This window comes from Rhipicephalus sanguineus, chromosome 2, assembly GCF_013339695.2.
Source record: "Rhipicephalus sanguineus isolate Rsan-2018 chromosome 2, BIME_Rsan_1.4, whole genome shotgun sequence".
NCBI lineage: Eukaryota > Metazoa > Arthropoda > Arachnida > Ixodida > Ixodidae > Rhipicephalus > Rhipicephalus sanguineus.
The window spans coordinates 33,825,980-33,848,661 of NC_051177.1; the positions used below are offsets into that span (position 1 = coordinate 33,825,980).

Genomic DNA, 22,682 nt, shown 5'->3' on the forward strand with positions numbered 1-22,682 from the left:
TTGAGCTGGCGTATATGGACGTTAGTGCGTTGAAGCATGTGTGAGTAGACGTGAGCATAAACGTGAGACGAAATAAGGCTGATAGTAATGCTAAAGTTGAGAAGACAGGACCATAGGTCGGCAAGAAATGTGGAGCTCACTCAGACTCACTCATGAAATATATTTTGCCCTTCGAGCTCACTCGGACTCAGAGTCACCAAAACTTTCTTCAACCGGACTCACTCGGACTCAGACTCACCAAAATTTTTCTCGACCGCACTCACTCAGACTCAATCTCATGAAAACCTTACTCGCTCGGACTCAAACTCATGGCTCGATCTGAGTCCGAGTGAGTCTGAGTGAGTCGGCTCATGAGTGAATTTGTCGACCTATGGTCGCGTGTATAGATTATTTGATTTCGCATCAATGCATGCTTCTGAAAACACTGTTACATAAGTTCTCGATACAGTGGTCTAAACTTTGAAGTGGGTTATTGTCATGATACCTATGTTATGATAAATAAACGAATAAATAAATAAATAAATAAATAAATGAATAAATAAATAAATAAACTCTCGGGCTCCCTTATGCATTCGCCTAAGACGACTTCACTCTGAGAGAAAAAAAAAGAGTATTTTGACTCCTTTCGGCGAGTCCCTGACTTGCAACGCATATGACTCTCTTTAAAGAGGCACGTCAACTCTCCTTGGAGATCATTATACTCTCTCCGGAGAGTCGTGTCACGTACAAGAGAGTTAACGTGCCTCTTTAAAGAGAGTCATATACGCGGCAAGTCAAGACTTCCCGAAAGGAGACACACACACTCTCTTTTTTTTTTTCTTTTTAGAGTGTTGAAGGCGGAAGCCACCTTCGTCTTTTTCTTCTCTGTCGATGCACTTGATCCTGCCGTGCAGCCCTCCGAAAGCTTTCGGAACCTCGCCTGGTTTTTCAATGCCTCCGTGAACGGACCACCTTTGACCAACTGACGATGTCACGTGGTCATTTCTCGCGTTTTATGAGGCAACTAAGGCTTTCAACATAATAAAAAAATAAATCAATAAATACGCGTGGCTTTTTCTTCGCTTCCGGAAACCATGCAGCTTCATTATTTGTGTGTATACGCGTGCGCTTTCAATTGTAGTATCGCTACTGTTCTCTTTATTTATCGCGGAGGGAGAGAGGAAAAATGAGGCCAGAAGCGCTACATATATATATATATATATATATATATATATATATATATATATATATATATATATATATCTATATATATATATATATATATATATATATATATATATATATATATATATATATACATATATATATATATATAAAGAACAGTGAAACAATGACGTCTGCGAAAACGTACGTTGGCGAAGGCGCCCCAAGCCTGCTATAGGACATAGTACTGGTATCACAATGATGTGGAGGCGCTGCAGTCGTTTGCGATGGCTTCCGCATGTATCGATTTCGCTATAGACTATTTTACATAAGACGTATGGGCGCCGCCACCTTGGGCTGTTAAACGGATGTTTTCTTATTTTTACTTCGCGGCGTGAATTGATCAGGTCAGGAAACGTCGAGTGCACCAACCCGACCGTTATCATGTGTCAACCGTGGCGCTGTTCGTTTATTTGCTAAAGGCAGCGAAATGCAAGGATTACGGCCCATTATGGCGGTACCGAAACTCATCCGTAAAATAGTCTATAAACTGGAACGAGCACTGTGCCGACAACAATAGGAACGCAATCGCGAATTTGTGTTTAATCTGGCCATGGGCATGCATGGGAAACTATCGCGACAGATAATACATCGTCACTGGCAGGGGGGCGTATATGCTGCAAATGCACGAGCAACGCACTTGCGGAGTGATGATTGGCTGCGCTGTGAGAGTCGTTATCGCGTGCGGCCCTGTGAGTGTGTGTATGTGCGTGCGTGTACGGGACGATCGCAGGGTCGGCCGTCCCCCTCTCTGACGACAAACGTGCGACGACCTCGCTCGCTCAAACCGGAGTCGTCGCTCGGCCCCGCTGGCGAACAACTGCCTCTGGCGCCATGATACCGAGCCAGTCCGTTTCACTGCAAAACCATGCAGTGAATACTGCAAATGCTAAAGCTTGAAGTGTATCTTCCCCATCGAGACGTATACATACCCGCTCCGGGATAAGCCTTTACCTGCTTGTACGGATGTATCTGACGTACTTCTTTTACGTCACTAATTCTCATTTGTGTTCCTGTGTGTAACGTACATTTGTGTTCCTTTGTGCTCGCAAGATATTTGCGTTCGGTGAGGCGTATTGACGACGGGCTCTACACATACAGTCGAACCAAGATACATCGAATCTGAAGGGGAATCAGAAAAGAGTTCGGTATATAGGTGATTCGATATACAAAATATTTTATATATCGAAAATATAGTCGAGGGGACAATGCAACTGTTCGATATGCACAACTATTTCGTTATATGCGGGTTCGATTGTGTTGCCTTTCCTGTGCGTCACCGCATGTCCTATATGGGTGCCTTAAGGTACCTATACCATTGATAACTGTGAGGTGTATATCTAGATGTGTGTGCACCCAACTCTTCTTTTCTCTCTATTTTCCTTTATTGGTATGTTTTAATAGATGTTGTTGCCTTCAATGACACCGGCTATACTCCACTTCGCATTACAAAAGAACTAAGAACAAAATGAAGATTCAAAAGACTAAAAAGCACACGTAGACAGTCAAACATCCCGAACAGTTGTTAATTTCCGTATGTAAGCAAAGAGAGGACTCTGATACTTATACTTTTTCGTCGTGCTAGACACCCTTTCATATTTTACTATGCAACAGTGTAAGATGGAAGCATCCAGGGCCAGCGGCAGTCGTTACTTACGGAGGATGGCCAAGGGTGCTCTCGCTTCTCCTCACCCCCCCCCCCCCCCACGCTATTCTGGTTTTTCCCATGGGCGGGGAAGATGAGGGGGTGAACACTCCCCCTCCTCCCCTCCACCGGGCCGCGTACTTTAGCATTTTCTTTTGGATATACTGCTACAAAGAACCCTGCGTAAACACATTTCCAGGTTTTGATTAACACAATGATTTTGATTACTTCGGCATGACTCATCTCCTTCTCCTTAGGGAAAAGTAGGTGGGGGAGGGGGTACACAGCATTATCACTTTGATCATCATTCAAAAATTGGGTTGAAAGCGCACCGAAAAACGCAGAGAGTAGAAGTGCACAGGACAGCGCTTTCCTGTCCACTTCTATGTACTGTCCACGTTTTTCGGTGCGCTTCAACCTAATTTCTCAAACATGAACATAAACCAGCTAGCCTATAACTCGCCATCTTGCTGCTATATATCACTTTGATCTTTCTCTTTGTTCGAAATAACAGTATATCCTTTAAGTCATCACTCCTTTTCAGAATATTTCATCATTTGCGGCACGCAATCACGGCATCCTGTATGGCGAAGCATCGTGCAATCACGGTGAGCTTTGAGCAGTTCGCCCGCAATTAGCGCATAGTCCTATCGGAACAGGGGGATGTTGCACGCATACGGAGACCGCGTTGGCGACTTCGGGGCGGCAACGGTGAGTCAGGTTTGCCTTGAGATACCGCCTATCTACCGTTAGCCAGCACGGAGCTGGAAGGACGGTTCATTGTCCACACCGTTTCGCCTCCTTTTCAATTGGTTCCGGAGCATGCGCAAATACGGCTCGCGCGGGGTCCATTCCAGCGCTGCGCATGGTAACAGCTTGTTTACGATATACGCGCGGGCCGACGTGCCTGCTGGAAAACAGGCTGCAGTACGCGGGCATTCCTATGCCGCGATTGGCGCCATGGGAAAATTCCATTTTCCGGTATGCGTACCACTTAGTGCGACAGATGAAATGCGCAGAGGTCCATTGGCTGTTTCCTGTGGGCTTCCGATTTAATGAATTGAAAAGCGGGTGGTACACCTTGTTAGTCTATAGGGCTTATGCAAGCGTTTAGAGGAGCTGTGCAAAAGTGCAGCAGTGCAGGGCCGCAACCAGCATTCTTTTTAAAGGGACACTAAAGGCAAATAAGCAATTTATGTCAGAGTGAAAGCTCAATGTATGACAAAGTCTAAAACGGCAATATTATCAACAGCAGTGCTGTATACTTACCGAGCAATTAGGCTAAATGTATCACACGATGAGGTCCACGAGTGGGACATTTTGGAAGTGATCCCGATGACGTGCGAGAGTGGGAATAGCACTTAATCAGATTGATTGATTTGATTGATTGATTTTATTGATTCATCACAATACATGTGATCGGAGGCGAAGGGAAAAGCCATTTGAATGGCTTGAGGGAGTCCTTCGCCCCCGTACAAAGACAGCAGCTCACTTACAAGCATGTTCTTGACACTGTTAACACAAAAATTTGTAATGAATCATGTTGAGCAAAATATGAATGGAAACAAACCACCAAAATATACATCGATTGTTAGTTACCCTTTACAGAACGTCCTGCATTTTTATACGTCCTGTTTAGATCTGCGTAATATACCAACAGAACACTTCATCACTACTATAGTATTACATTAGTGACAGTTAAAGTGTTTATTTATATAAAGACAAACAATTTTAGACAAAGGGCTTAAGTTAAGAAAAAAATGACACAATTCAGACAATTTTACATCGCGAATATCAATTTGTTTATTCTTGTAATCATTTAATAAACGCGGAAGCTTATTACGAGCCATTTGCCGACCGTAACCAGTTCGACAATGCGGAACATTCCATGTCCCGGCTGTTCGTATATTATATGATGGTTCTTTCGGACGCAACTTTACTAATCCCATGAAAAGAGAATCTTGATGCTCGCAATGTATTCGATATTCACGGAGCAATCTGTACACGTATATGTATTGTGTTTTTATTATTTTGAATCTTCTAAATAGCTCTTCAGAAGGATGCACAATCTTTTTTGCATAAGTAATAGCCGCGAGAGGTTCGATTCAGTAGTAGTCCCCCAAACTAAATGGCAGTATATATAGTTCAAATACGACGCGAAAAGGATCGTTTAAAAAAGGGTTTAAAAAGGGGTAGTTTAAATACGACGCGAAAATCACTAGTAATCAAACTAGCTGCAATAAAAAAAGAACCTGCCGTGCATCAAGAGACGTAATAAAATGCTGCTTGTTCGTTTCTGTTTGATTCGTGGAAAAAAGAACCTCTTTGGCGTTGCCATGGAGAACGGCGCGCGTGGTTGAAAAGTTCCGTTTTCGCCGAACTGCGCTTCGCCTGGCGCCCTGCTTCGCTCACGCGGTCGCGTCTCAGTGGTAGTTTCGGTATACTGCCTCGTGTGTTTTGCACGCTCGTGAAAGTCGCTCTGACAGAAAGTTCAACAAAATACCGCATGCATGTGATGTTGCCGGATGCCCGAATGGTGCACGCCGCCAGTGTACGCCGCCGCGCAGTAAAGGCGGGCAACGTTGGGCACGGCAACAGTGACGTGCGAAATACCGCTTTCAGGCGGATGATTTGAAGTGTGCTAACGCGATGCGGACCACTAAAACGTGATTTTATTTCAAAATAAGCACTTCCTTGGCATAAAAGTAGCACTGAGGTTTTTGGACCACTGTTTCAACAATCATCGCCGACTTAATATTTCCTTTGCGCCTTAGGCAAATATAAGTCGACGTTGATTGTTGAAATAGCGGTCCAGAAACCTCGTAGCGCTGCTTTTGTGCCAAGGAAGTTGCTTATTTTGAAATAAATCACGTTTTTAGTGGTCCGCATCGCGTTAGCGCGCTTCAAATCTCCCGCCTGAAAATACGACTCTCATACGTCACTGCTGCCATGCCCAACGTTGCCCGCTTTTACTGCGCGGCCGCCGACACTAGTAGCAGCCGAGCGGAAAGTAGCGGGACCCACAGTAGCAACAACGGCGCTGCGGCAAAGACTTGCTCGGATGGGCACATTCAAAGCCGTCACCAAGTTGCGGTTGGTCTCGTAATCCTCAGTACGAAAGTGCAGCGAGCACACACGCAGAGGTTTTGACTGTTTAGCACACTGGCGCAATGGCATGACACTAAGCCACTTCGAGCGTAAGGGTTCATTCCGCGGTACCCAGTGAAAAGACACACCGGTTTCCTTGCTGCAGCACTGGCGTTGTGCACCATTCGGGCATCCGGCAATATCACACGCATGCGGCATTTTGTCGAACTTTCTGTCAGAGCGACCTTCACGAGCGCGCAAAACACGCACGGCAGTACGCGATCCCGAAACTACCACTGAGACGGGCGAGGCACAGCTCGGCGAAAACGGAACCTTTGAACCACGCGCGCCGTTCCCATGGCAACGCCACGGAGGTTTTGTTTTCCATGAATCAAGCGGAAACGAACAAACAGCATTTATTACGTCTTTTGATGCTCGGAATGTTCTTTTTTACTGCTGCTAGTTTGATTACTAGGATTTATTGTAGGCCGACTTCCCTACGTCATCGGGATCACTTCGAAAATGTCCCACTCGTGGCGCTCGTCATGTGATACATTTAGCTTAATTTCTCGGTAAGTAGGGCACTGCTGTTGATAATATTGCCGTTTTAGAAGTTGTCATACATTGGGCTTTCACTCTAACATAAATTGTTATTTGCCTTTAGTGTCCCTTTAAGGGAGGGGACGGGGGGGGGGGAGCATCCTTTTCGCTCGTTTTTGCGTTGGTATGTATGTGTGCGTATATATACGCATATATAAAGAGTCAGATGGGGCAGAGGGGCCAAGTGCGCGATGAATATGCCGAGAGAACGTTCAGCGTTCGTCCATATGTGACCCCAGCAAAAAAATTGGCCGCGTATCTGCGTGCTTCGCTGCAAATGTCGTCTAAAGACGATAGAAGAGGCGCTGTGTGAGATATGGACGCCATATGGCAATACGTCGGGAAACATGAGTGCTGTGTTGCGGGCTGGTAGTCCCGGCGCAGCAGCAGGCGAAGACCAGCGGTGACCAACGCTACCGGCGGGGATGCCAGCCAGCCCGAACACGCGGTTTGACGCGAAGCGCCGAAGCAGAAGAAACGTCCGCACTCAACGAGTATACTCTCCACACACTCTTTTATTTACACGTCGCCTGGGTAAAACAGGAATGCCAGAGCAGAGCCCCATGGCATTCGTACAGTGCAATGCAGAACCGAAACCGAAACACAATGAGCTCGTGCAGAGGGCCGGAGGAAGGCAAGTTTCAGCGCAGTCGCATTTTCAGCGCAGCTTAAGAAACTAGGGCCTTTAGAATTACGTATGTATGCATTTTCTATTAAAGGAACACATCACCTAATACTTACCTAGTGATGTCGCGCCTCAGATATGCGTAGTATTTACTTTTTGATCGACAACGTTCACAAGTATGACCCTAGTCAGCCGTTCAAGATGGCTGGCCCTTGGGCAAGTGGTTCAACTTTGGCCGAGTGGCTGAATCGAGTGACGTGCCGACAAACAGAAAGACAGACAGACAGACCAAAATTTCTCCGTTTATATCGATTGTGTGTGTATATATATACATGCAAAGCTGCAGAACAATAACATCATACAATTGAATATGCCTTCGAACTTTTGATGAAAGGAAATTCGCACTGAGTTAAATGCGTACATCACTCGCGTGTTGAATTCGCTCATTCAGGGCTCTACAGGTAGACACGCCAACGAATGCTGTTATGAAGTAAGAAGAAAGAAAGAAGCGCTTTTATATTCGACATCCTGCGTTGATGGGGGCCACAGCAGTGCATGCACGCGTGGCATATGTCACACAGTCCTCGTAACCATTCCCGTCGGCTCGACGATATCGGACGTGGAAAGTAGGACGCGTTTGCGCACAAGCATGTTTGTATGTATGTGTCGCTTTGGGGGAGGGGGGGGGGCGGCTGTGTGGCTCTTGTTTGCACGTCACCTTGCAGCAAAATCGGGCGCGTCGCCGTATCAGCGTCGCCGTCGCCGCAGAAGGGCTTTGCGGAACGCTGTTTACCCGAGACTCAAAGGTCTGAATGACACTCCACGTAGCGGAGACGTGTTTGCCGCGCGGAGGGAGACCCTCGGGTTAAACGACACTTGTGGGTGGGCGGTGGACGGCTGAAGTATTTTTAGAGACGGCGGTAAAAGAGACCTTGTCGGCGGCGGCAGGGAAGAATGCCGAAGGAACAGGAGCTCAGTGGGCCGTCACGTGTTTCCTCGCTTATCCGTTGTAAGCGTCGCCTTCATCGAAGCTTGAAGGATGTCCTTGTTAGTCGCAGAAGGCTGTAAAAGAATAACAATAGACTATTATTAAAAGGAGTAACCTGCTTCATTCGCGATGTTATAAGTGGACACCCATTCCGCGGGAGAGATAGATAGTTCATTCACGTTTTCTCTCTCTCTCTCTCTCGAGTCTATTCAATAGACCCTTTTCATAATCCGCGGGTGATCTTCCCTGCGCTGCACATTCGCCCAACTAATGGCGGCACCTGTTGTGCTTCGAGTGGAGACGAGTTGCACGCGTTGGGGTTTGTCTATTATGCGTGTGTATATCAAGAGCGCTGCGGCTAAATCTTCCGCGTCATAGCGCAAGCAAACTGCGCTTGAACACGCTGTTTGCATAAGTGACTCGCCGCAACAGGTATACTTGGGCGAACTGCATCGCAGGAAAGCTCGCCTTGCAATTATCAAATGGGTTTATTGATAGGATTAAAAGTGGTAATCGTGAAACTTGCGCGTGACGCCCGTTTTCCCGCATCTGCATGCCAGCGTGCATGAAGGGGGTGTTTCGCCATTTCTCATTCACAACCATTGTGCGCACTTTCGGAACTATAGGCTATACACACAGTTGCCGTATACCACTGAAGGAAAGAGGCTCAGCGTTACGTGTATGCTGATTCGGAAACAAATGCGGTATCTCGATCGGTAGTACAAAAGCAAACTCAGAGGCGCTCCGCATAAACGGGCACGCGCGCATTGCGGCATGCGAAATGCGAGAGGGCATGCCGATTCGCGCCCGTAGCGCTGCGGCGCTTAGGAGGACGTCGACTTTTTGCGGTCTTCGACACGCTTCGTTATACACCAACGGATTATACACGCAGCCCGCTGCAGACCGGCGAGCGTGTGTACGTGTATAGTATTACACGCACACCCGTCTAGGGCCTGAGTTATTACCAGTAATTGCGCGCCTTCTGCCCGCGAGTTTCGCTCATTTATATATATATGTATAATACCCCCGGTGGTTCTTGCCGATTGCTCAATGCGGGATCGCCGCGAATGCGGAAGTCGCGGCAAGGCGCAACAGGTCGCCTGGGCGCATCAACCCCCTCCTTCCTGCAAAACCGGCCGGTCTCCTTTGCACTCGCCTCGCGTAAAAACCCTTCCGCATCGCCAAGCTTGCTCTCACTCATGCGCGGCAAGGTCTCCTCCACCCTTTCTCTCACGGCACAGCCCCGCCGATATTACGGTTCTCGCGTGATAAACGGGGTCTCGCATTCGCCGGGTATCTGGCCCTTCTCCCCCCGTCCATTCCCTCCCCGATCCTGTCTACTCCTCCACTCCGCAACCCGCTTCCTATACGTCGCCGCCGCTGCTCTGCACCTATCTACAGCGTCACTGGTAGGAAAGAACGAAAGGGGTCGCGACGTTCCCTGCTGTGGCTGGCTGAGCGGCGGGGTTGGGTCGCGGAGATTGCGCTCTCGTAGCGAGAGGGTTGGCCGCCCGTTGGCCTGATGGGGTTGCCGAGCGCGAGCGCGCCGGAGGGGAAAAAGGTTTCGCTCCCCCCCTCCACGACCGCTGTCGACGCTCCGCTCCCAATGAAAGGGTTGCTCCACCCTCCAGCTCGACGCGAGAGGCGGAGCCGCCGCGCGTCAGATCGCAGTTGTGGGGCTGGAACGCCGCGCACGACCGCGGCGATTCGCATTGGACGGCTGCTGTCTATCCCCCCTTTTTGTTTCTGCCGAGCGTTTAGCTTTCGAGTGCGGTGTGCACTACACAGATATCGCTTAAGAATCGCCAAACAGATAGTAGACTTTATATGCACTCTCAAACAACGGCGACAGTAGCGTTCCACTCGACCGACTCCCATCAAACACCGATGCGCCATCTTAGGGCGACTCTCGGCTTACAAACCATCTGGCGCTTGCGCTCTCTCCTCCCTTTCTTTCTTTCTTTCCTCCCCTCCTCCTCTCTTCCTCTCGCTCCGCAAGTCTCTCTTCCTTTCTTTTATTTCTTTCTGTTTTCCCGCTCGACTGTTTGCTATCTCGACGTCAGCGACATTATGAGGTCGCAGTGTATGCGCTAGCTCGCCGCGTCCTCGCGAGCAAATGAGACTTCGCGCTGCTACGACTCGTCGTCGTCCTCGTGTTCTCGACTCACTCTGGAAGTGCGCACAGGATCGACGACGCATGCAAGGGTGCACGCCTCCCGGCGCCGTGGCGTTTCGCCAAGATGAATACGGTAAAAGAGTGTAGAATGTGAGGTTGCATGCATGTTTTTGTCGCTTTTGTTTGCCTTTCGGCCCCGGGGCCCGTACATTCACCCGTATATTGGTTCTTCTCCCCTCGTCACTGCAGGTGTGATTTCTGTATACGAATTTGCCCGACCCTCTATAGAAACTACCATCATTAAGTTTCGGTTATCGTGCGTAAATAGCGCTCTATACGACACAGAGTGACAATTACGACATGAACTTTTCTGTTAATACGCCACGTTCATGTTGGCAAAGTGCTGAGCATACGTAGATCTTCTTTTCGTGCTCTCTTAACATAAGCGTCGTAATCTGTCGCCGATTTGTTCGTATTTATAGCCCATTCATTCGCATTACTTTCTATCTTCGAGTTTAGCCGCCGCGGTGGTCTGGTGGATATGGTGCTCGAGTGCTGACGCGAAGGTCGCGGGATCGAATCCCGGCCGCGGTGACCGCATTTCGTTGGAGGCGAAGTGCTAGAGGCCCGTGTACTTTGAGGTGCGCGTTAAGGAAATCAAGTGGTCGAAATTTACGGAGCCCTCCCATTACGGCGTCCCTCATAATCAAAGGCCCACAGTATAGTTTTCGGTTTAAAAACCCCAGCAATTACTATAAGTATTGTTGGCAAAGCGCCGACAATGTCCAAACATTTTACTTTAATGCTCTTTAAAGGGACACTAAAGAGAAACAATGAATTGGTTTAGATTGATAAAGTGTGCTCGGAGAACTCTTGTGTAGTTTATTTCACCACCATAGGTTTATTATTAGAGGAGAAAACCAAGTTCAAAGTTTAATTTTTAAATTTCGCGCCGTACTTTTGTAATTCGTGACGTAAAAGATTTCCAAGAGCATTTAACGTATTTTGGCGCCACTGGCTCGACGAAATTTCCACAAACTCGATATGTAAAGTCTCTGGCCCCCTCGGAGGACAATGTACTTCGATTTCACCGATTAGGAACTACGTATAGGCCCAAGCAGGCGCCGTCAAAAATATGTGACGTCACGGCAAATGGTGCGGGAATTCCAAGGTGGTGTCGTCACCTGTATTTTCTTTTTGCGCATTTTCTCGCTTATTAAGCGTCTTCTCGCAGCGAGCGTGGTGTCTTTGGTGTCGTGGAACACTACTTTACTAATGCAAGAAAAATCGTTGTGCTCTTTAGTGTCCCTTTAACATCAGCGGCGTAATCCACATCGATAATTGACTGCCCGCAATTATTTTCTATGCATTAGGCCCTATATATAAGCAGCCACTCAATGGGTGTGCCAACTCGTCTTGCTACCAACCACAGTCGACAACTTAAGAATGCAAATGCACAATAGAAACGGCAGTTTTATGAGCGTTTTGGTCAATCTACGAAAACAAATATCTACTACGTCGTGGCATGAACCAGTAAATAAATCGATTCACCTATAAAACAAGCATTGCTTCGTTTTCGCGCGCGCGTGCACGCCGTGACATCAAGGTCGTTTACATGAAATGTTTTCGACTGCAAAAACAAAATAAATCATGGACCGGATACGTGTAACATATATAGGGTTATTGTTCGCAATCTGCGACAGCCGTTTTCAGTCACGAAAAACGTTTTTTTTTTTTTTTTTTTTTAAATTCGGCAGATCCCACGTACCGTGGGAATCGATGTTATGCGGAGCATGCGCGAGATGGTGAGTGTGGTATAATTTTTAATGTTGAGCGAAACGTTACGGAATGACGCTAGAGAAATGTGGAAGTGGTATAAACACACTCATAGGCTTAAGAGTCCCATACGTATTATATAACCAGTTGTTTACAGTTGCGTAACGATGCCAACAGCAACATGGTTGTTACCATCACCAGACGCGGTAAGTTGATATGTAGTGCTTATATTCTTCAGTAATGGATAGCGCGAATCCGAACAGCACAAAGAAGAAACACAAATGCACAGGACAGGCGTTACTCGCAACTAAGCTTCATTCAGCAAAGTTCCCCTGGATATACACAGAGCCGAGCGGCACACACAGGCGCACTGCACCTACTGTCGGCCGCAAAAGTTTGCGGGATGTGCAGCGCGTGGCCGAGCGACGGAAAACTGCATTGCTGCGTCACCTAGCGTGATGCGGCGGGTGTTGAGGCTATCGGCCGCAGCCTCTGCGATTAGATACGGAAACGGCACGTTGTCTAAACCGCCGTCGCTAATCGCCGAGGCCGATAGCCTCAACACCCGCCGCATCACGCTAGGTGACGCAGCAATGAAGTTTTCCGTCGCTCTGCCACGCGCTGCAGATCCCGCAAACTTTTGCGGCCGACAGTACGTTACAGTCACAGTTGCAGTTGTTACAGTTGCGTTACAGTTGTTATGCTTATACTTATCTGTTATGACGGGGACGCACGCACGTTTCACGAACCCGTGTGTATCTGTAGAAAGAGTTCTTGACAGTTCTTGACCAAGGTCATCATCACCGTGATCAGTGAGCACCAGCAGCTGGACCGGACTTGTTAATCGGATCCGTTCGTGATCGCGGCTACGATGGGTCTAAGGGTAGTGAAGTGCGGGGTATAGCACAGCTGGTGATAATACTGGATGTCTCTTACCATGAAATGATCTATGACGCCACCTGTCCTGCACGTGGCAGCGAGGTCTTTGATGCCCTGTCCACATTCAAGCCGTCTTTCACGCAGTTTAAAGACCAGGCGTTGTTTGGTCTTGATGAATCAATGTTGAAGTCACCAGTCTTGAGGAGAGGCCTGGTTCTCGCGGCAGATTTATTGTAGGAAGCATTGACGCCGGTTTTTGCGTAATCCACGTGTTCCACGTTGCGGACCACGTGAACGAGTGCATGGTAGTTGAGCGTCTTCCAAGGGTGTTCTGTCTTCAGCTTCCTCACTTTCCTTGTGTCTGCCATGGTGGTGTAGCGGTTACGGTGCTCGGCTGCTGACACGAAGGTCACGGGTTCGATCCCGGCCGCGGCGGTAGCGTTTCGATGGATGCAATATGCTAGATGCCCGTGTACTGTGCGACCTCAGTGCACGGTAAAAAATACCAGATGGTCAAAATTAAAGCCCCAACAACTATTATTATTATCACTTTCCTTGCGTGTCAATGTGTGTGTTCGCGCTTACTATGTTGGTTGAGACTTTGTATCACCTGTGGCATATACCCGCATAACATAAACTCTGGTATGCGGGTATGTGCCACACGTGACTGAGAGAAAGGGTTTCATGACGTACGCGACAGGTATTTTGCGTTATTCATGTCATGACCAGTGAATCGTGTTCACCATACACTGATCCCCCGCTAGGCCAATTTTGGTATATTAGAAGATATGGAGACGACCAGGAGAGCGCCCAGACGTAGGCGGCTAGATAGATAGATAGATAGATACGTAGATAGAAACGTCCAAAGTGCCTGAGGTTCGCTAAGAAATGCTTCGCATTTAAAATTAAAAGAAAGAGCAGGTCAGACTTGACTGGTCGGATGCAACTCGTAAAACCTGGCAACTGGCGCGTTTGCGTGCTGCCAGCCTCAAAAGTTCAAAGGGCATCGCAGAAGAACAAAAGCTGAATATTTTGTGCAGTCTGGACACGCCTTCTGTAGTCGTGCAGGATTTTCAACTTGTAGGCCTATATATATAACGCAGTATATACGAATGCATGTAGCCAACGAAGGGCTGCCTAGTTTCATTATAGTTGTGAGCATAAACTGAACGGAATTTGCAATTATTTCGCGATGGAACCCATCCCCGCTACACTTTTGAAATGGATGGTATACTAAAAATAGGATGTTTAAAAACATTAAATTACACGTTGTAGTGAACAGATAAGACGAAGTATTGTTAGCGTCGTTACAGATTCGCAAATGGGACTGACCACTGGCCATGTGATTAGATCCTGGTAGAAATGAAAAGGCTGTGAAATATGGCGACAAATTCTAGCATCCTCTTCGCGTTGTGAGTATATATTATTTATATTTTTAAATCGTGTTTAAAAGTATATAAAAAAGAACGGTATAGAGAGCGTTTAAGCTGCAGGATTATGGAGTCGATCACATTGTTGTATGTAGTCACGTAGTCTGATGCATTCATGCGCGCCATAATTGGTACTGAAAATTAGAGTATGTATATTATTATCTATCCCCGCTCTATTGTGCTGCTTACGAGGTAAAAGGAGTTGCACGGTGAGAAGAGGCGCTGCCTTCGCGGTGGAACATGTCGAGCCGCGGCGCACGCGCAGCAAACCGCCGCGCTCGAATATGAGCCACTCTCGCGCTCACTGTTTGTGTGAATACGACTTCATATTCGCCGCAGATAGAAAAATCCTGATTACAAATGTTTCACGGCGTTTCCCGCGTTACCATTCCGTGGTTAGACATTCTCACCGGTAAGCTTTCCGTTGCTCTAATGAAAACAGGCACCATAAAAATTGGCTGTCGATCCTTTTAAACACGTTGTACCACTACAGTTAAAATAAACGCGATTGCTAAATTCAACCAGTGGTTTTATTGCAGGCTGGCCATGAACGCCCACTAACGAACAAGGCCTGTTCTTACGTAGAGCAGTTATATATAGGTACGCCATGCTTAACACTTTGACGTCACTGCTTTATTTATGTATTTTATTTATTTTATTCAATATCGCTCCTTATCTCCGTTGGAATATAGGTGGCATGCTATTCATGCTTGCCGAGGGAGAATTATTATTATTATTATTATTATTATTATTATTATTATTATTATTATTATTATTATTATTATTATTATTACGAAGGTTATTCAAAAAGTAAGGGCGGTTTCACCCGCCAAAAAAAAATAAATATTCGTTCGAAACAGTTTTCATTGGCGGGTTTAGTTTAACACAATCCTACTTCACTTTTATTGCGATAGCAATTATATGGACATTCTTGGCTGGTTTTTGCCGCCGCCGTCATGCACCGTATATGTATAAGTATGTATATATACATAGAAGTCCCAAAGAAAAATAATTCAGAAAAATGCGTCCGAAGCGCGGAATCGAACCAGCGACCTATCCTCAGCGCGTGGCGCTAACCACTACGCCACAGAACGCAGATACTTCAGGTCGCTAACGGCGAGCGTTATATACTACACACCCTTTACCGCTGGCAGGACTCAGAGACGGCAGGCGCTTATAAGCGTTTCTTCGTTGTCAGCGAGACGGCACGAGGGGCGCAACGGGCGCATTTAAAAGTCGTCGGCCAGCTCGCTCGCTTCTTCTAATATTTGCGCAGGGAGAACCTTGCCCTTCCGCTGTCTGCTCGCGCGGTAGTTGCTGTCGGGGGAAGATGTGTCTTGCTATCGCATTCATTGTTTCGCCCTCGCGGCGAAACTGTGACTTTTCTACGCAATCGCCATTAACTTCTAAGCACTTTTCGTGCCGCTGCACCAGTTTCTTTATAGTCCCTCTGCATAAAAGTTCGCCGCTTGGGAATTCTTTGCTGTTGACTTGGTTGGTAAGCATTCTTGGTATACCAAGCTTGCACACACTTTGCGAAATCTGAGCTTTTCAGTTGCAATCGTGTATATTGTATAGTGCGACCAAGAAAAGGAAATTTGTCCGACAGACCACTAACTGTCGATCTAATCGCAATTCGCTGTCCCCTTGTTGAACAGTTTCATTGGTCTTCACGCTGGGCCTGCCACTCCGCTTTTCGTCGTGCGCAGGGTGCGGTCATTTGCGAAGTCTCGACGTCATTCTTCTTTTACCTTTCCTTCTCTCATCACTGTAGGTCCATAAACTAGTCACAACTCCCCGTGAATTTGAGAAGCTGATGATCATTTTGCATTCTAAAATCGGATTACAGCTCGCACTTCTCAACTGGCGGGAGCAACGATTCTCGCGGACATTGTCGTCTCCATTCCCCGTCAAGCAGGCGACTTCTGAACCAGAACACTACTACTACTACTACTACTACTACTACTACTACTACTACTACTACTACTACTACTACTACTACTACTACTACTACCAGCACTACAAGTACTTAACTGCAGACATGACTGAATAGCGCAATAAAAACCACAGAGAAGGAGAGAGGACGGAGCGCTCCGTCCTGTCTGCGTCTCTACCTTGTCTGTGGTTTTTATTGCGCTATTCAGTCATGTCTGCAGTTAATATGCACCAACTAGCCCAACTCACGTCTCTCATTATACAAGTACTTGATATGCGTACACCAGGCCCGTAGCCAGGAATCTTTTTTTTTTTTTGGGGGGGGGGGGGGGCACTAGCTGAAAGCCTTGAAAATTTGGGAAAAACGCCTATTTTCATCATTTATTTTTGGTAAAACACCATGTATGATAAAAATTTCGGGGGGGGGGGGGGGGGGGGGGGAGGAGGGCTGGCTACGGGCCTGGCGTACACGAGCACACCGGGACACAGGAAATAGGGAGGGAGCAAGCTGGCGGCCGCTACCTGGAAAGGCACTGCGCCTGCATGCCCAGAGGTGTTGGCCCTCCTAACTAGGCCGGAACAGGCACCGTGAGAATCCACGACGTTGCAAAGCATTTAATGAAGTCGTGACATAACGGTAGCTTCATGGCAACATCGCCACTCCCATCTTTCGTTCCGCCTTTGCTGGCCTATAGGCATATGCTTTGTCTTTGTGTCGTAGAGGAGTAATTTCCTGATACAAACAGCGTTTTCTACACCTTCGTTTCCTATTAAGTCGCGCAGTGATATGGTTGCCAAGTCGATTCCGCCATTTCGTTGCGCCTTCCGGAGTCGCGAAGCTTTTCCGCGTAAGCTTTCGAGCGCTGCTTCTTCGCCGCTCGCGACACTTCCTTTGATGTTCGTGCTGATGCACGCTTTGTCTGTCGACGCGTATAAACGGCTTAAGTACACAAAAGAATCAACCACGTCTCCGGCGCTTTTCTTTCTTATCTCTTAAACGCCTAAGGGAAGATCGGCTTATAGGAAAAGATCAAAAGCCACTCGAAGACAAACCAAAGCGAAGGAAAGAAAAGATCAATGCGAGACAAAAAAAAAAAAAAAAGGAAGCGCACGGAGCCAGGAAAGGAAGGCGCCAGAGAACGGGGACAAGTGGACAAGGTCAGGGCGACAGTCGGGAGACTGCAGAGTGAGATGCAATGCGCAGAGAAGTAGTTGAAAGCGGCACGCCGACAACGCCTGAGGCACGCGCGTTCCCTTTTTTTTCCTTTTTTTCTTTTTTTTCATCGCGTGCAAAGACGTGCCACGCGCCGTGCATTCCACTGCAGCAGCGCGAACTAAAGGCGTCAACGCGACCAGACCAAGTCTTGAAAGGCACAGTCGGTGTTAGGGCAGTATGCCAACTTACACGGCTAATTGTACTTCCTGGGGGCCACGCCGAAAGGGAGAAAGAAGAGAGTAAAGAAGCGTCGCTTCTGAAACACTTGTCGCCACTCTTACAGCGAGCTCCCCCACATCTATCCTATTCTGGCGTATCTGCACCGCCTGCGGTTGTTTTTTTTTTTTTTTTCTCCCTATTTGGAGGAGAACCCTTTATTCGGCTGGAGAAGAAGGGCTAGTTGTAGTCAAGTCAAGCCAAGCCCTGCGAGCGCCGCCGGTTCTTTCTTCCACACCCCCCCCCCCCCCCTCCGACAACAACATGAAGGGCGCCCATCGCACGCCTAAAAAAAAAACAGGCGAGTTAGGGCTATAGGAACACCCATGCCGCTCCTTTGAACCCCTCGCGCCTCTCCAGTGTTTATAGCGAGCGAACGCAAAAGGGGACCGACCATGCTAGACCGCACAATGGACGCGAACAGGACAAGTGGTCTATTTTTTTTTCCATTCCCTTCGACCCCCTTTTCTCGGCGCCTCTAATTAAACGGCCCCTCCGAAGAAGGAACCTTCGTATCTCTTCTCCCTCCATACGGAGGCAAAAGGGAGAGCCCACCTCCGGTGTAAAGCTTTCGCTAGCTCTAGCTCTTTCATTTCTTCTTGGACTTGTTTTTTTCTGGTCCACAACTTTCCTATTTCGTGTCACGCCGGCGATCCTTTTCTTATATCTGCTTTTTTTTTTCTTCCATCTTTCTATCTGTACGCTTTCTTGTAAATGGCGAAAGGGACTTGGCTCGGGTGGCGTAGGCGCAGGCTGAATTTGCCGGCGGGTCTGACCCATTGCCTGGATGGAGCATTCCGTTTGTTTGTTTGTTTGTTTGTTTGTTTGTTTGTTTGTGCTGTTCGGTTAGTCTGTATGACGGAGGTTGCGTGGGCGAGTAGTTTCTCTCTTTATTTCTCACCCCTCTCCCCTCACTATAGTACACCCCTTCCGCCTCGAGGCACGGCCACCTTTCTTTCTTTCTTCCTTGGTTCTCTTTCCTGTCCGAGAGAGAGGCGCCTTGGCTACAATGGCGTCTCCACGTCACTGTTTCTTTCTTTTGCTCTGCGATCTGACCCGGCTGTGGCTTTCTGACATGTCTTCCTTTTCGCTCGCTCCCCGCCACACTCTCTACATGGAAGAGGAAAGCAGGGCCGGGGGGGGGGGGGGGGGTTAGATGGGGGTATTGCGCGGCCGCTGCCATTGCGGACCTCCTTTCGCGTCACTTCCCGCTGAGGGAGGGTGGCTTCAAGGTCGCCTGTGTTGTGTGTGGTGGTGTACGCCGTCGTCCGGCGGTTACGCAGTCCAGGTCTCTCCACGCCACACTTCGCTTCCGTGCCGCCGCCTCACCACCCCTTTTTCTATGGGAGCTCTCCGTACTCCTGCTGCGGCGAGCGCCTGCACCAACAGCTGCTCCAAGAAGGGCTTCCATGGGGCATGCGCTCGGAGACGGCTCTTCTGGGTTGCCACTCACTTGGATGGATTCGTTCACTCCGTTTCGTTTCACGTACGCACGTGTGGATGTGTTCTTTTCGGATAAGGATACTCGGTGGATTCGTGTGGCTCGACAGTTCTATGCAACCACGTAAGTGACTGGTTAATGTATTTGAACGCGTTGTTGGTGTGGTGTATGCGGGAAAGAGCAACTGTCAGATTCTTGTGTATCGTGATACGTAGCAAACTGTTAGGAAAAAAGAAACTGTTCTTCGCGGAGAACATGTACTGCCTCATATGTATATTAGGAGGTGAAGAACTTCACTGTAAAGCAGTACACAAATTTCTCTCTCTCCCCTTTTCTCTTTATATAGGATGACGTTTCGCATCACTCACTGTTGACGTGCACGTTGGAGGTGTGACCGCGCCAGTATGGCTAATGCGTGCATATTGACATGCAATACTGAAAAAATTCGGGGAGGGTGTCTGAACATCCCCCCCCCCACCTCCATGAGCCTCCACCCCCCACCTTTTGCCAAGCCAGTGCACCTCACACTCAAATTTATATTCGGATTGTCTAAGACTGCCTCATGAAAGTGCTATGTCACTGAAACAGCGAAATTTACTCGGAGGTCGCGCTATGTGGGTAGAGAAAATGAAACTTACTCCCACTCGCTTCGCCCGATAAGTGGGTGTGGATACATTCTTCGCGGTCGAAGCTTTCTTAAGAACTCACACTAACGCATTCACACTAACCTTCACACACTAACCCATTCCCCATCCCCTAGCCAAATAGTATACTCGTTGCTTTTTGAGGACTACGGGCCTGTGTGAACGCCTTTGACTATACTGTACAGTGCAGCCGACGCATACGCGTCAGCGCATTTAATGCTCATTTCCTTTTTTCCTTCTCTCTCTCTCTCTCTCATCTTTCTATTCACCCTTCCCATTCCCCCAGCGTAGGGTAGCCAACCGGACAGTGTTTCTGGTTAACCTCCCTGCCTTCTCTCTCTTGCTTTCTTCCTTCCTAATTTCAATGTCTCGTTGCGCAGGTCATCGGAGTGCGATGAAAGAGGCCAGTGAGGCCGAGGAATGTCGCAGCAACGGCGGCAGCCCCGGCAGCGCGGCGAGCACCACGAGCGGCGGCGGCAACGGCGCAGCGGGCTCTTCGTCGGCGCCGTCGAGCGCAGGAGGCGCCGGCGGCGGCGGCTCGCGCAGTCCGCCGCTCCCGGGCGCCGCATCTTCGACGACGGGCGAGCTGGCCTTCCTCTCGAACCTGCTGGGACGACGCGAGGCGCCGCGCGACAAGGTCTTCACGTGCACTGTCTGTAGGCGATGCTTCGGCTACAAGCATGTGCTCCAGAACCACGAGCGCACGCACACGGGAGAGAAGCCGTTCGAGTGCCGCGAGTGCCACAAGCGCTTCACGCGCGACCACCACCTGAAGACGCACATGCGGCTGCACACGGGCGAGAAGCCGTACCACTGCACGCACTGCGACCGCCAGTTCGTGCAGGTCGCCAACCTGCGCCGACACCTGCGGGTGCACACCGGGGAGCGGCCGTACGCCTGCGAGCTGTGCGACTCCAAGTTCTCCGACTCGAACCAGCTCAAGGCGCACATGCTCATCCACAAGGGCGAGAAGCCGTTCGAGTGCCAGCTCTGCATGGGCCGCTTCAGGCGCCGCCACCACCTCATGCACCACAAGTGCCCCAAGGACGAGGCAAACGCCGGCAAGCCGCGCCGCGGTCGAAGGCCCCGCGCCTACGAGGTGGCCGCCTCGCCGCCATCCTCCCTCGCCGCCACAACCACTGGGGTGCCCGTCGTGGTCACCAACAGTCTGGCTGCCGCCGCCGCCCTTTCGCCCACGGCCGCAGCCGTGGTGGGCGCCGGAATACCTCCCGTGGCCCACTCGGCCACCGGGGGACCTCTGGGCGAGCCGCCCAAGAGCCGGCGCAAGCCGCGCCACACGATACGCATCCTGACACCTCAGCAGCGCGACCTGTTCCTCGAGACGGAGCAGACCGAGCCGCTGGACATGTCCATGTCGCCGACGCCACTGCTGCTGCCGTCGACGCCGTACCGTTACCCAACTCCCGGCGTGCTCGACTTGTCCAGCTCGCGGTCCGACTCCGAGGCTCCCGAAGAGGAGGAAGACATGGAGGACGGCGAAGACGACATCATGGAAGAGCCCGAGGAAGAAGAGCAAGACCTGCGCATCAACAACGACCACCGCCGCAAGGAGCTGCTCGCCGAGCGGCTTCAGGGCGTCGTCGTCGACCACCACCGACTTTCGGCCGTGGACCACCGGCTGGCAGCGGTCGACCACCGGCTCGGTGTCGGCATCGACCACAGACTCAGCGTCGACCACCACCGTCTGGGGGAGCGGCTCGAGGACCGGTTGGCGGCGGGGTTCCAGCTCGACTTGGTGCGACGCCGGGGCCTCGCGCACGGGTTGGCACTGCCCCACGTGCTGCCGCCCGGCCTGGCGCGAGGTCTGTCTACGTCACCGGACCACGACGGCGACAACACGAGCAACGGTTCCTTCGCCTTGGCCGCCTCGTCCTAGCGGAGCAGAGGAAGTATCTTTGCACTTCCTCGCACGGACTCCCATGTCACCCGTTGTTAAACCCCCGTTCTCCTGCCTCGTTGTTCCCCGAGCTGCAGTGCAGTGTGGGGCCGTCGTTGTGCTCCACATATATATAAGCGAGGGCTGTAACCCCGCGTGTGTTGTAGCGGACTTGTGCGGACACCATTTTGGCACTCGACGATTGTAAAAGAGTGTGAGTGTGCCTGCCAACGGGTATCGAGCGAGGTTTAAAAAAAGAGGAAATCAAACGTTTTTTGACGGTTGAATATCAAAAAGAGAAAGGAAGTGACGCGCTCTTTATTTTCCCTGTATGTATTTTGCGAAGGTGTTTGTGAACGTATAGGATATTACGCGTACATAAAATATATTATATAAGATATATACATAGACAGAGATATTGTCAGTGTGCATATTGTAAAGAAAGATGGAGAGAGTTAGGCGACGTATATGCGAGGCAGCACGGCTCCATTTTCACGCCCTTTGCGGGCGCCCCATCAAAAGGAAAGGCTTCTCTCTGCCTCTGTTCAGAACGCACTTTCCGCTCCTTGAGCTCTGCGCGCGAATCGAACGATTACACCAGCGCGTTCTCCTGTTTTCCCTTTATGTTATTCGATGAAAAACTCCCACCTCTGTGTAGTATATGTCCCTGTCTGCGATACATCAAAACCGCAAAACCCCATTCTGTTCTGCAAAGTGTTCACTTCACGTTCCAAAGGATCCAGAAATCAAAGGCTTTTGCGAAATATCAAAAACTCGAGAAAAAAAAAAGGTAATAAGACACGCGAAGGCATGCCACACCAAGCGCGTTGTCCACGGTAATACGGGTATTCACAACCACGCCGCTCGCTGCCACCTTTATACTGAGTGCGTTTGGGGGCGCGGCGGCGTGGCGTCGTTAACGTGATGTTTTTGAATGCGTCCCTTCTGTGTGTAGGATGCGGGCAACGCGTGTATGGGTGGGTG

The 22,682-nt window shown here is 49.4% G+C and overlaps 1 protein-coding gene across 3 annotated transcripts in view; it reads left to right on the top strand.

The window, feature by feature from the left end:
• Positions 1-22,471, top strand: part of LOC119382689 (protein krueppel) — a 137,007-nt gene extending 114,536 nt beyond the window's left edge. For all 3 annotated transcript variants that reach the window (XM_037650495.2, XM_037650496.2, XM_037650499.2), the window contains one exon: positions 20,182-22,471. In XM_037650495.2, the coding sequence (XP_037506423.1) occupies positions 20,182-21,698 (1,517 nt within the window). In that variant the 3' untranslated portion in view covers positions 21,699-22,471. The remainder of the gene's footprint in view (positions 1-20,181) is intronic.
• Positions 22,472-22,682: the final 211 nt, after the last annotated feature.